General features: G+C 39.7%; 1 protein-coding gene across 1 annotated transcript in view; it reads left to right on the forward strand.

Annotated features, from left to right (window-relative positions):
- The first annotated feature begins 352 nt into the window (after positions 1 to 352).
- nfatc1 (nuclear factor of activated T cells 1) overlaps positions 353 to 14,361 on the forward strand; it is a 124,990-nt gene continuing 110,981 nt past the window's right edge. Inside the window, 4 exon segments of the mRNA XM_042331819.1 lie at positions 353 to 521; positions 6,083 to 7,126; positions 7,129 to 7,207; positions 8,775 to 8,934. Coding sequence (XP_042187753.1) covers positions 425 to 521; positions 6,083 to 7,126; positions 7,129 to 7,207; positions 8,775 to 8,934 — 1,380 coding nt within the window. The 5' untranslated portion in view covers positions 353 to 424.

A 14,361-nucleotide genomic window follows, 5' to 3' on the forward strand; every position in this document is an offset into this window, starting at 1 on the left:
GAGTAAAGGAGCGAAGGGGTAGAGTGCAAGTGCAGAGGAAATTCAGCCCTGTCTAAATATAAGTGAGGGGGTGGGTGTGGTGGGGGGAGGAGGAGGAGGAGTGGTGGTGGTGGGGGGGGGGGAACACTGTGCAAAGAAAATATCGCAGTTGAATGTGTATCCAGAAGAGGACGATCGCTGCGGGAATGAACACACGGCGATCGCTGTCTCCCCCTCTCGCCCTCTGACTCACTGAGTGCTGCCGAGTGCAGCGAGTGTCAGGTTCAGCAGAGGGTGGTGGGGGGTGTGTGTGTGGGTGGGGGGTGGTGGTGTGTGTGGGTGTGTGAGGGTGTGTGAGGGTGGGGGGTGTGTGTGGGTGGGGGGGGGTTACCAGGCACCTCCAGCCGGTTGTGTGAGTGCTGGTGGTTGATACCTGTTGGTGGTGATGATGACTTCCATCAGTCAGGATGAAGAGGAGTTTGACTTTGACTTTCTTTTCGAGTTCAACCAACGGAGTGCAGTGCCCGACAGCCCCGGAGCAGGTCTGTTATTCATATATTATTTGGGATTGAAGGATTTTTTTTGTGGGGGGGGATGGGGGAGGTTTTTTTTTAAAATTTTATTTTTTATTAAAAAAAATTAAAAAAATTTTTTTTTGATCTCCAAAAGAGAAAGTTGGCCATTAAAGCAGAGGCTTTTTTTTTCTCTCTCTCTCTCTCCTTCTCTCTCCTTCTCTCTCTCTCTCTCTCTCTCACTCTCTTCCTGGGGTCGCATAAAAGAAAAAAAAAAGTTGTGAGTTATTTTAATCGCAGCGACAGTCGGTGTTTGCAAAGGAAATACTGTACAGTACAGAGAGGGGAGAAGAGAGAGAGAGAAGAGAGAGAGAGAGGAACATCTCCAGTGAGTTGTGAAACCACTGCACCTGTTGTGAAGCAGCTTTTTTATTTAACACATCATTGCAGAGGTCATCCGCCTCAGAGAGAAACAAGATCCCAATGAAAAAAAATACTAAAGAATAAGTCGAACGTGTCTGGATATATATACCGTATATATATATTTATATATTATTATTTTTTTTGGCAACTTGTTGTAACCCCGAAATGCTGATGGTTTCCTGTTTGTCAGTGCAGCCCGCACTTCAGTCGTGTGTTTGTTTCACAAAATCCAGTTGGTGGGAGGGAGGGTCGCTTTTTATTCTGCTTCAAAATAGCAGTGAACTCGGAATAATAATCCCTCCAAAACAAAACAGTAATAAAATTGGTCATTTTCAATCCACGACTGTTTGTGGGACATTGCTGTGCGCAATTGGCTGCCGCGTTCGCCCACAAATATACAGTCAATTCACTTTACATAGTGTGTTCTGTCAAGCGCTTTGGGACGTCCTCCCGACGTGAAAAGCACTATATCAAATGCAAGGATTATTATTATTATTACTAATCGGACCCCCACGAGAGAGATTTTTGTATTTGGGGGCAAACAGATTGTGTTTTGCAGGAGGGTTTAGCAACTGATTTGCATCTGCTTTAGCTGTCAAAGTAACTAGTGTGAAGTAAACAGCCCGCTGCAGTAATCTATCTAACGACTAAGTCAAACTTGGTTGGAAATAAACACGTGTATTTTTTTGACCATGTTCAACACCTCTACATGATTACATAATACAGCAAACCTCACATAAGCCACATCAGGTGGGACCATACTTTTATTATGACTTATGCAAAGTTGAGTTATGTCAAACGTGCATGGAATATAAACTCTTGAACGGCAGATGCACGACTTAGGCAATTATACGATTGATGGAGATCAGACTAATGCAAATTTTACTGTGTAATAAATCATGTGAGTAAATATATTAGCCTCATAGTTTGAGGAACTGTTTTTGCAGGCTCCACATAGATTGACATGATAAGCCACACATTGCTGAGACCTTTTCAGTGTGAACTACTGTATACACCCATTGATAGTTCTGGAGGTATTAAATGCTATTAATTTTGGAGAATGAAACGAAAAGCAACTTGTCAAAATGTTAACAAGACTTACTGCTGTTAAACCGAGGACAGTCATCACAAGACATCTATCTAAATCGGGGGTCTTAGATAATGTATAATAACAGCTTAAATTTAAATTAAAAAAAACCCTAATGTGAAAGGTGCTATATAAATACAATTTGTTGTTGTTAAATAGTCTTATTCGCGAAGAACAATGTTGCAAAGCACTTCAACATCCGAGTCAAATAGATTCCCACTTGCTGTCTTTTGGGATTCTTTTTAGCTCGGGGCAGCCCTGATGGTTGTTGGTCAAATTCGTGAGTTTGTTGAGTTTACTCCTCGGGTAAGGGAGTTTGGGTGGGTTTCGTGAATGTGGTCCAACTCACATATTGGTCATGTGTATGTGTGACAGGTTGGTGAGGAGAGATCAGCCTCAGCTGTGACACCCTCTTCAGTCAAGTGGTCTGTCATGAAATGTGGCTATGTGGGTAGAGGATGCTGTACCCCCAGCCTGAGACGTCTAGAACAGGAACTGAGACATATGTCAATGAAGAAGGAAATTAGAAAAATACATTGAATTTTTTAGAAAAATCTTTTCCAAGCAGGGATTTACTGGCACACACATACGTTTTCTGCTTGTGGACCCTGCACTATTTTTCTGCATTCGTGTGATGAATGGCGTTTTTAATCTATGATGAACATGATCAAACATTTGTATGAATGCCTTGCTAAGAAAAGTGGTAGAGACAGAGTCCATTGTGGGTTTCAAGAGGGAAGTAGACAGGCATATGAAGGTTAAATGCTTGGAGTCTCTGGGGGATAGGGCAGTGGGATTGAAAGTGCTACTTGCTCTGAGAGCTGCTGTAGACTCGATGTGGGTTGATTAGCCTCCTTCTTCACTGCAAATTTCTATGATTTGAGGAGAAAATACAGTATGCAGGTAGTATTTTATGTTCAGAACACTCCCCATAGACATACTGTATATTAAAGGCATTGTTTTTAAAAATGTAAACTTCACTTCAAATGATCTGATAAGGAAGAAATGGATTCCAGGTAATGTGTGAAACTGAAGATTGCTTGTTCTTTCTTGGTAAACCACACTTTTTATGTGCTTTTTTTCTATATCTGGAGGAGTATGTTGCACAGTTAATACTTCCTCTGGACTTTATTTAGCCTTTTATATAAGATACAGAAATTAATGTTAAATCTTTACCCGAAAAAAAATCAGAGTTTATGAGTTACTTCAGAGCGATAGTTTCTGGGGTATTTTTCAATAGTTTACACTATGATAATTGTGTCAGATTATGTACAGATCTGCATCAAATAACTCAACCTACAGCCAGCCTTTGGATGTTAAATGGTCCCAATTGGATCTTGTATTTGTTGCAACTCTCAGTTTTCTGCCTCCACACTCTGGAACTCTATCCTGCAAACCCTCTGCCTCACCCCCACTATTGCCTCTTTCAAGTCCCGTCTAAAGACCTTCCTCTTCAACCATGCCTTTAGCCACCCTCCCACCTCCACCCGTCCTGATGATAACTCTCAGCCCGGGTCCAAAACAACCCTGACTATCCAGTGCCCTGGGACCTCTTTCCAACGTGGAGGGTGCTATATAAGTGTAAATTGTTGTTATTGTTTGGATTCACAATTTTAAGATTTTTAAAAAGTTCTGCTGCCTTTCAAATCTCGAAAATCAGCAACCAACAACAACAACAACCACTGAAAAACACGTTTGTGATGTGGGAGGTGTTTTGCTTTTGGGCCTCTTTTTAGATGAGAAAAATGCAGAAAAGTAAATGCTGGAAAGTAAAGCGTGGGCTTTTATTAATCTGTTTGCTAACTTTTGGGATTTGAAAGTTGGTTTAATTTTATGGTCTTAACAACATACACTGGTGGTTTCAATTAACACAAAACATTGAATGTTGCATTTTTCGGGTCAGCCGAGTGTCTGACACATGTGGAAACTGTAGCTCAGTGGTAGAGCACTCGCTTTGCAAGCGAGAGACCTGAGTTCAATTCCAGGCAGGTCAGGGCGAAACCTTGGGCAAGTTTCCTTACTCCACACGCCTAATAATAATCCCTCCAAAAAAACAAAACAATAATAAATTGGTCATTTTCAATCTACGACTGTTTGTGGGACATTGCTGTGCGCAATTGGCTGCCGCGTTCGCCCACAAATATACAGTCAATTCACTTTACAGTGTGTTCTGTGAAGCGCTTTGGGACGTCCTCCCGACGTGAAAAGCGCTATATCAAATGCAAGGATTATTATTATCATTATTATTATCACCATGCTTAAAAGTATCCAAACCATACTGAGAGTTCCATGCATCCCACCTACACATGGAAATTCCAGAGATATTTGTTGGAATGGAATGTGTACTCTCTCCATTAAGGGACACATCCTGTTTAACTAATTCCAGAGAGTATTAGGCACAGATTGGCAACAGCCAAGGTTTGGGAAGCCCAAAGTGTGCGTTGAGGAACTCACGAAGTCTAACCAACTAAAAACGTATATCTTGCCATTGAGGGCACTGCCTGGCAAGCTTTCCTGCTGCTTGTCCAGCTAGGACCACCTTACCTATTAGGGCTTTGGCTTGCAGGGTTAATAGGACCTGAGTGGAAAGAGTCCCTGCCCCCAATTACTACTCTGCCCTTCCCAGTCCTGCCAGGACTATCATCAGGCAGGTCTGCAGTGCCTTACTCTTATGGCTTTTTGTAGAACATTGCCGTGTGCAAGTTAGTTTTTGTGTCAATTCACTTTACAGCATATTCTGTGAAGCGCTTTACGACGTCTAGAAGATGTGAAAAGCGCTATATCAAATGCAAGGATTATTATTATTGTTATTATGTTCATCCATATGTTCAATACATATGTATACAACTGTACAGTACATTCTGTGAAGCGCTTTAAGACATCTCAATGCTGTGCTATAATGTAAGGATTATTATTATTACAACAGCAACAACATGTTGTTTATTATTATTATTAAGGCTGCTTGTGATTTCTTTGGGGTGGTAATGGCTATCTTATTTCCCTGCAAAAACAGTCATTTGACTTGATGTGTAATTATTTGAGAAAGGGGCTATAAAAATGAAAGTATTTTCTCCTAAAATTTCTTAGGTTTGAAATTAACTTGAACAAAGGTAGAAGAACTTGTGTTCCTTTTCTATTAAATGTTTCAATACAGTACAGAGGAGGATAAAATAGTACCTCCATGACTGATAGCACACTTTACATGTTGTGGAGTTTGTCAACCACATGAAATGCAAGAATGGAAAGAGAAGGTATTGTAAAGATGCTCATGGATCTTTCCTGACAGTCTCGGGTTGCTGGAATAGGTCTTTGTGTGAGTTTAATAAATAACTCACAAATTACTGTGTAGGTAGAAGAGGATGATTATTATTGAGATAAGAATATCAGTGCTTGTTAACTTCACAAAATGTAAGCAACCTATCCAATCTATAAATACATAATTACAAGATGTTTGTTATGAATTACATGCTTTTTTGTCTCAGAATACAAACAGTTGCATTAGAGAGAGTACTTATTGCAATTAGTGGCCTGTTAGTAGTATAAAAATAACCTAAATTTGATGTTAATGCTGCACATCCAGTTAAACTGCCAGTGTGTCAGCCTGGTGCAGTGGTCACATTCTCGACTCTGAGTCAGAAGATTTTGGATTCAAATGTCATGTCGGGACTTGGAAACACTCCAATGCAATCCTGGGGAGGTGGGGATTGCATTTTCGAGATGTGCCGTCCTGCGGAATCATTAAACCGACGTCCTGCCTGCCTGTTCAGATGGATGTTAAGATCCCATGACTATTCAAAAAGAGAAGGGAGTTTCTCCTGTGTCCTGGCCAACAATCCCCCAAATAAAATTGATCATTTACTTCATGGCTGTTGTGGGACATTGCTGTGTGCAACTGGCTTCTGCATTTCATCCACAAAATACACAGTCAATCCATTTTAGTATATTTGTTTTGAGACATCTCAACAGCATAAGACATTATATCAAATGCAAGTATTATAATTATTATTAAGCAAAATGTGAATCATAACTTCTTTCAAATAAGATATTTCATTTTTTTAAAATCATTTTCATTTTTTCACAGAAGCCTACAATTTTGCTTCTCCAAATGTTACAGTCATTCCATCACCTGGGATGGTAAATCCCTCTATACCAACTGCCTGCCATGGGCTGCAGTCAAGTCCAGTGATTTCTGTACTACCAGCAACAAATCAAATGATGGGATATGGAGGGAGCATTGATACTGGAGCTTCAACCTACTACTTGTCTCCAAACATAAGACCAAACGGTATCCCAACCCTAGAGAGTCCAAGAATAGAAATTACTCCTTATATAGGAATACACCCTGGTATTAATCAATTTGCAAGTGAAGCTGAGACAGATGGAGATGAGAATGGCCCGAGTTCTAAGCGTTCAAATTCAATAGTTACCCTGTGTCTACCAAATGCAGATGCCTATAGAGACCCCTCTTGCTTAAGTCCAGCAAGTAGTTTGTCTTCTCGAAGCTGCCATTCAGAAGCATCTGAGTCCAGTTATTCCTATCTTTACGATACATCTCCACAGACCTCTCCTTTGCAGTCTCCATGCGTCTCCCCTAAAGGCACTGTCCTTGAGGAAAGCTACCCTCGTGGGCAAGCTTCATGCACCCTATGGAACTCACCAAGACATTCACCTGGGACTTCTCCTCGAACAAGTATCACTGAGGAGAATTGGCTAAGCCCACGACCAACTTCGAGGCCTTCATCAAGGCCACAATCTCCATGTGGCAAAAGGAGATATTCATTCAATGGTGGGTACTATCGACAGCCTTCCAACTCCCCACATCATTCTCGAACCCCGTCACCGCAGGCCTCTCCTCGGGTAAGTGTAACCGAGGAAACATGGTTGAGGAGTGGGAACCAGTACACAAATTCTGCTATCCTTGAAGCGATCACTGCACTCACCACTGACACAAGCATGGATATCAATGAAAGCATTCCTGTCAAGTCAAGGAGGACTCTGCAAGACCAAACCGGCTCCATGTCTCTCAAGCCTGAGCCAAGTAATGATGAGCAGAGAGCTTATTCTCCATCTACAGATCTACCACAAGAAGAATTTTGTGGGTCTCGCCATCCTTTCAAGAAAGAAACTTTTGTGATCAGTATTTATCGGTACCTCATCCATATATTTGGGCTAAACCAAAACCTGCGTCTCCAACATCCTATGCCAGGTATGAATATTGTAAATGTTACTGTCAAATATATAAAGTGTATCGATAACTTCCTCAATGGTTCAGTCAGTAAGCGCTAGTATTGGGAAGTTGTAGTCTGTGCTGTTACAGATCTCAGTTGTAGTCTGTTCTGTTACTAATCTCAGTTGGGGTACCAGGTAGGATGCTACAGTTGTCTTCAGGACTTCTGGATTAGGGATTGGAAAATCAAGTAGACTTCCTGTTCCTAATCACTATCACAAGACCCCAGCTGGAAATTGTTTATGTTCAGTATGGACTTCTCATGAGGATCATGTTTGGCAATGATCTGTGGTCGAATAGTCTGTTGCCATGACTCAGGGTGTGACCTCTGGGGAGAGAAGAGAGAAGGTTAGCTAGGAAGATCTTTGTGTGTGGAAATAAAGACAACAAACTCCCTTTACCAGTGTCAATCTTCTTTTATTTTTTGGTAGAATTATAGAGCTCAGGGTGCTGTTTCTAAATATAACAGTTTCCTGAAATTGGCTCCAATACAAATGTTTTATACTGCGTCAATGGCATTAACTAAATTCCTGGTTTTGGGAGTTGTGGGGTGGGGAGGGGGGGCAGCAATTATCTTCACAAACATCACATTCCCATTCATTTATGGGTTAGTGTTAAAGTTGCTGTCCGTTCTCAATAATTGTCTTGATTCCTATCCTAGCCATTTAAAATGACGCAGATGTCTACATCTGTTATTGTGTTGTGCTGCATATCTCTTATCACTTTTCAGTGCTTCATTTTTATTTTCTGCAAGAAAATCAAGCACTTTGGGAATTTCCAGATTTTATTTTGCGACGATTATTGCTCACTTATTTGCTTAGCCTTTTTTTATTACTTATAATAATCATTTATAAATACAGTATTTTCCTTAGGTTACACAAATATTTGTACACTTTTGATGGTGTAATTGTAGAGCAGATGAAAGAAAATATTCCACACCACAGCTGACACAATATCCATGTGCAGCCAAAAGTCTCACTGAAGCAAGTCTTGCGAGATATCAGAAATTCACAAGATTTCATAAAATCACTTGGATTGTCAAATCTGTCAGCCTTTGTGTGAAACTGATCAAAACAGATAGAAAATTTGTCAGGCGCTGCTTTTATATCCAATTTTTGACAGGTAGTTCACAAAATTACTTTTTTAAGTGTGATCATAATAATATTAGATTTGAAAGGATTATGTGTGTTCATTTTGCTCAAGACCATGAGAAACAAAATCTGGTTTAGTCTCTCAAATCATACGAACTGTGCAAGTAAGTGAGAACTTCATTTTACAATTACAAAGGGAACAAGTGTTTTGCATTTCTCTTACTGTTTTTAACAGTTTCAAAAACAATGTTAGAAGAAAATTCCTATGAACAATTGTAGCAGTCTTTGTGGTCTTTGTGGTCAGAGGTGAAAACATTTAAGAAGATTCTAACCAAGAGACTGGATGCAGTCAGCAAAGGGATGAGTTTTCATAGGCCAAATGCCCTTTTATCATCCTTGACTTTGATCTTAATCATCTTATGAGTTTAAAATTTAATGTATTTCCATGTCCTCAGCCCTTCTTTTCCTGCCCTTGACTGGCAGTTACCATCGCACTCCGGACCTTATGAACTCCAGATTGAACTGCAACCGAAATCTCATCACAGAGCACATTATGAGACTGAGGGCAGTCGTGGAGCTGTAAAAGCAACTGGTGGAGGACATCCCATTGTGCAGGTTTGAAAATTATATAAGCACAAGAACAATCTTGTTTTCATTTTGATTTTGACAGGCTCGACTCTTTACTGTGATTTTTTTTGTTGGATTTAAAAAGTACAATGGAATTAAGTGTTTGTGGAACTTTCATGCTGCACTGAGGAGGTGAAGTATTGATATAGTTTATAGCAATTGTGTGAGTGGGGAAACTGTGTTCATATTTCACTCTTGTATTGCTGTGTGTACACTCAAACACGCACATGAAGCTCAAGTCACTGCCCTCTGACTATTGGGAAGAGATCTAACAGAATATCACAAATGACTTGCGTCTGACACCACAGGATAATGTTTCTTTTAAAAAAGGAAACCCTGCAAATAGGCAGCATGGCAATCAACATCTGAAACACATTAACAATTGTGGCATGACCTTTTGTCAAACTTAGGCCACCAGAGTTTGGTATTTAATATTTCATATTTAGATCTTTATGCAGGTTCATGCTGCTGCTTTTGTACTGCAGCTACCAGAGTTGAAAAAAACACTTATCAGGAAAATAACAGTGTAAATGGCAACTTGCAAACGAAAAAGGATAGTGGGATGTAAAGTGGATGTCCTCCAAGGAACCCCTTGTACTGACCAGGAACTCGGCTTTGATGATATCTCCATTCAGAGACAAGATCGCATCTTGAGTTGAATTGACGCAAGTTAGATTTCCTGGAAGAGATGCATCTTACATCTTAAGTGGTATGAAATGCCATTTGCACTGCCATTTTCCCAACAAGCACTTTTTCAATAATAAAAACAGAAGGCGCTGTGAACACACTGTAGGTCAGGCAGCATCTATGGAGAGAGGAAAGTGCTTTAATGTTTCAGGTCAATGACCTTTTATCAGAACTTTTTCAACCCCACATCTGGTACATCACTACATGGTGATTTTGCTACTGTTTCAGATTTCAGCATTGATAAGCATTCATGAATAAGCAACAGAATATCACAAATGACTAGTATCTGTTTTTCTATCAGCTTAATTGCATGTGATATCAGTTTGATAGCATATCAGGATGTGACTCTGACAAAAACTTTACTGTACAACAACAACAAGATTCCATTTATAGAGCGCCTTTCACGTCGGGAGGACGTCCCAAGGCGCTGGACAGTTGGGTCAGGACCCGAGCAGGGGGGAAATGGTCAGGGTGAGGGGAGGGAAGGGAGGGAGCGAGGAGGGGGTAGAGAGTCGAGAGGGGAGCTGAAGGCACGTAATGGCAATAGTACACTCTCAGACAATAGTGTCTCTCAAGCTGTATTTTGCTCATTTTGTCAACCCATTCCTCTGCCTAAAATCTGCTAATCATTTAATTTAATGGATTAATTAGATCATCTTTTATTTAACTTGTTTGTTTGTCTTCAGTTTGATCTCTTTCAGGCAACAAATGTTGCACTAAATGTAACACTATAGAAATGTTGCACTAGACTGATGTCTTCTTACGAAAACATTTGCTAAAAATAATTGGTATCTGATGCTGAATTCATAAAGATGAGTGAAAGTTATATTTCAAAACCATTCAGCCTTTTAGATTTACATTTTTGACTCAAACTGAGTTTGACATTTCTGACTGGTTAATAGACTTTTCGGTTTACTACAGGAAGCAGATGCTTGCTGATTAAAGAATTTAAAATGTCCTTGTTAGTCTAGGCATTTTAAGCATTATGTGCATTATGTGCATGATGAAAGCAGCAATGGGTATTTTATTGTTATGACATCAGTGTGAACATCTATAAATGCCAAATATTGTTTGTTCTGTTATTGACTTGCAAGCAAACTTATTATACTGAATTACTTGTCGGAAAGCAATTGCCCACAAAATTTGCTCCCATCACTAATCACTAGGCACTTATTCAAAGAGAGGTCAGTGGGTTCACTCCCAATAAAACATTTAATGGCTCACCATTGTAACCCTTTCAATGCTAAATTAAACCTGTTGTACGAACAACTATATTGACAAGTGGTACAAGTAAGACTGGTTAGATGACGCTAATCAGTGAGAATTTCTTAAATTTAGTCTTAATTTGGACGATCGTTCTTTTTCAGAACAGTGGAAAACCAGCACCCAAATTAAGGCTGAATTTAAGAACTTTTCACATATCTGGACAATTATACATTTTAAACAAAATGGCTGAGACTAGGTGGAACTTCTCGCCCCTAAAGCTTTATGGCCTCCAGAAATCATAGCAAACTTCCGCATTACTCTCCGAATTGAATATGGCAATGGTGGGTTATCAGACCAAAGTTGAACTGTCTGAGGTTGAGAATTAGTGTTTCCATACCTGAAATTACTATTTTTTCTAGTTATGTTAGGACTACTCACTCTCTAACATTCAAAACTGTAATCTACCTCAGGCAAATAAATTGTTACATATCATATGCCCAACTTTGGCACTATTACTCTGCATTCAGTTGACAGTAATAATAATCCTTGCATTTGATATAGCGCCTTATCATGTCTTCGAGACGTCCCAAAGCGCTTCACAGAATATATTGTAAAGTGAATTGACTGTATATTTTGCCAATTGTGCACATCAGGCATGGTTCCTGGAGGGTAAATTATCCTAGATCAGTTGCTTCTACCACAAGGTGTCTCATCTTGAAGATTGACCTGAAACTGTCAGAACTCATCACCTTTGTGCCCACAGATTTGAACATTGTGCATCACATGGACACAAACTCCCAGATCAAAAGTTGTAAAATGAACAGCTTAAAGAAAAACTCCAGACCTGAACATTCATTACTTATATTGCTTTGATGTGTTTATTTTGCTGCCTTTAACTTTTTGGTAGCCAAAAATTTCCCATTGATCCAGTGCCCCCATCTTTCCACAGAATCAGTTATGGGTTAAATACTCCCATTGAATTAATATGGGTAAGAAGAATAACCCACATTCTTCTTCTAGTTTCTATTTTCAGCGCAATTATTTGAATCCTAATGTTTCAATATAAATGTAGCATAATTAAATGACAACAACAGCTCGCATTTTATATAATGTCCTTCATGCGGGGTAGTGTCTCCCGGCGCTTAACAGTGATGGAGCTTGACACTGGGCTAGGGAGAGGGCAAGTGACCATAGGCACAATTGGAGATAAAGGTCTTCAGGTGTTATCTGAAGATGGGCAAAGAAGGGGCAAGATGAAGGGATTGAGGCAGAGAGTTCTATAGTTTCGGGGCGTAGTGGCTGAGGGCATAGCTGCCGATGGTGGGACGTGCAGGAGGTCAGAGTATACTGATCAAAGGTGGATAATGGAGTGGGATGTAAGCAGGTTGAAGAGGTAGGGAGCGCCAGGGCATGAAGTGATTTGTACGTCAGTATGAAGATCTTGAAATCAATCAATAAATCTATTAGTCTTAGACTTTTCATGGCTTCATTCCTCCATCACAATTTTCTTTTCTCCTCTGCTGGTATTGGTCACTGAATACATGCAATGTATCTCCAGTGAATAGGCGCAAAAAACCCACAGGAATTTAAGCCATACCCAAATTACCGTCGGCCATCTTAGTTTACAAAATTTAATGTTCAGCACGGAATTTCAAACCTCCCTCCTCGATGTGGTTGTAAATTATACCTTTGAAATATCTGCAACATATAGAGGTTAGGAGAATTTTTTTAAATACAGAGGGTGGTTTCCTTTTGACCGTTGCTCGACAACTATCTACTAAAGTGGGGTTTTTGGAAAAAAAAGTGATTCTGACAGATATTTTCTTGTAACCTTGTGGTCTACCGAAGTATAATAGTGATGTTATGCAGCTGCTGGGAACCATATCACTGCACATGTCATTAAGAAATAACCTCTTCAACAGCAGGAAATACCATAGCGCTAGGAAGCCATGTGATCAACTCCTGTTCAAGACCTGCAATATTGATATTTTTCGTCAGCAGTTTGCAGCTCATGTAGCTGTAAGCAAGGAATTAGAAGCTGGCTTCCTGTCAGCTGTCACTTGAGGTTTACATTTTTTTAGAAGTTTGTGGAGCTTTTTATAAGTTGAGGAGCAGCTAATAATTTGTTACACAAAAATTGCACTGCAAAGTAATGTGTTCTTGCATGTTGAAATAAAGACTGTGCCGTCCTTGTTGATGGGACTTCTTACACCCACGCAAGTGCTGAACACAATCTGACACTTTCACCAAAATGTGAAATGCAAGTTTTATTTGAAAAGCACAAACATTTTCACTGGATTAGGTAAAATCTTTTATTTTATAAAGCCAAGAAATTAGGTCACTACAGTATTTGAAAGCTGAAGGATATTGTAAATTTTAAGACCAATGACAATATTATGTTTGTGTCTTTGCCTCTGTCGGTTCTTTATGCGTCTGTTTTCTTTCTTTCTCTCTGGTATTTGATCTGGTATTTGCTTTTTATTACTCTGTTATCTAACCTTTTTTTCATGTTTTTAATTTTAATTTTCTCTTTATATTTCTTACTTTTGTTTTGATTCTTTCGATCTTTCTCTGTCACAGTTTGTCGCTCTTACGGTGACATAGTTTGTTTCAACTATGTCTTGAGTTTCATAAATTGAGACACTGTGTGTTATCAGAATATTATAATCCAACAATATTTTTAGCAAATATGGATGGCAACGATAATGTACATTTACTTGGCCCATTTAGGGTTGAGTGGACCTCTCAAAGCACTTCACTCAACTGACTGGGCTGGGTGGGTGGGAGAGAGCTGAGAAGGAGTGAGGGGTGGGGGGTGGGGGTCGGTGCGTGGAGAAAAGTAGCAAAATTGCAGTTGAGTAGATATGTCTTACGAATGCCAATTTTAACAGTGAATCCTTTCAAGCCTCATGAATAGATATGCCTAATATCTCTATACTATTTGCAGCCTTTGATATAGGTTTGTGAACATTTAGAACATGTGTATGACCTGTAGACAAGTTGGCAGGATTCCAAGAAAAAGACAATGGGCTTTTCCAATATGTGTGTTGGATATTAATTAATAAGTAAGGACCAATTGACTAGGACCAATGGAAGGAGATCAGGAGTGAGAGGAAGCAGGGAGAACTGAATAGAGGGTGTTTGGTGTGACTGCTGGATTGTGTAATTGGAGACCTAAAATAAAAGAATGTTCTACATATTGTTTGTTGAGAACGTGACATGATGTCATAAGTAAAACTGAACGGATTTTGCAAAGACTACGAGATTAAAAAGGGAAGAGAACAAAAGACAAAATAAGGGTTGGAGCAGCAGAGCCGGGTGTAGAGACAAGATATCTGCAAATACCGCGACCATTGAGGCTAGAAGATAACTTAAGACATAATTGGCAAAGATTTGAACGGGATTTTGAGATATCTGTGCTAGCCTCAAATGTGAAGGAATTGCCACAAATACAACAGTCAGCTATTTTCCTAAATGTGGCAGGAGAAGAAACGGAGAAAGATATGTACATGCCATTAGATA

This window comes from Callorhinchus milii, unplaced genomic scaffold (assembly GCF_018977255.1).
Source record: "Callorhinchus milii isolate IMCB2004 unplaced genomic scaffold, IMCB_Cmil_1.0 Scaffold2, whole genome shotgun sequence".
NCBI lineage: Eukaryota > Metazoa > Chordata > Chondrichthyes > Chimaeriformes > Callorhinchidae > Callorhinchus > Callorhinchus milii.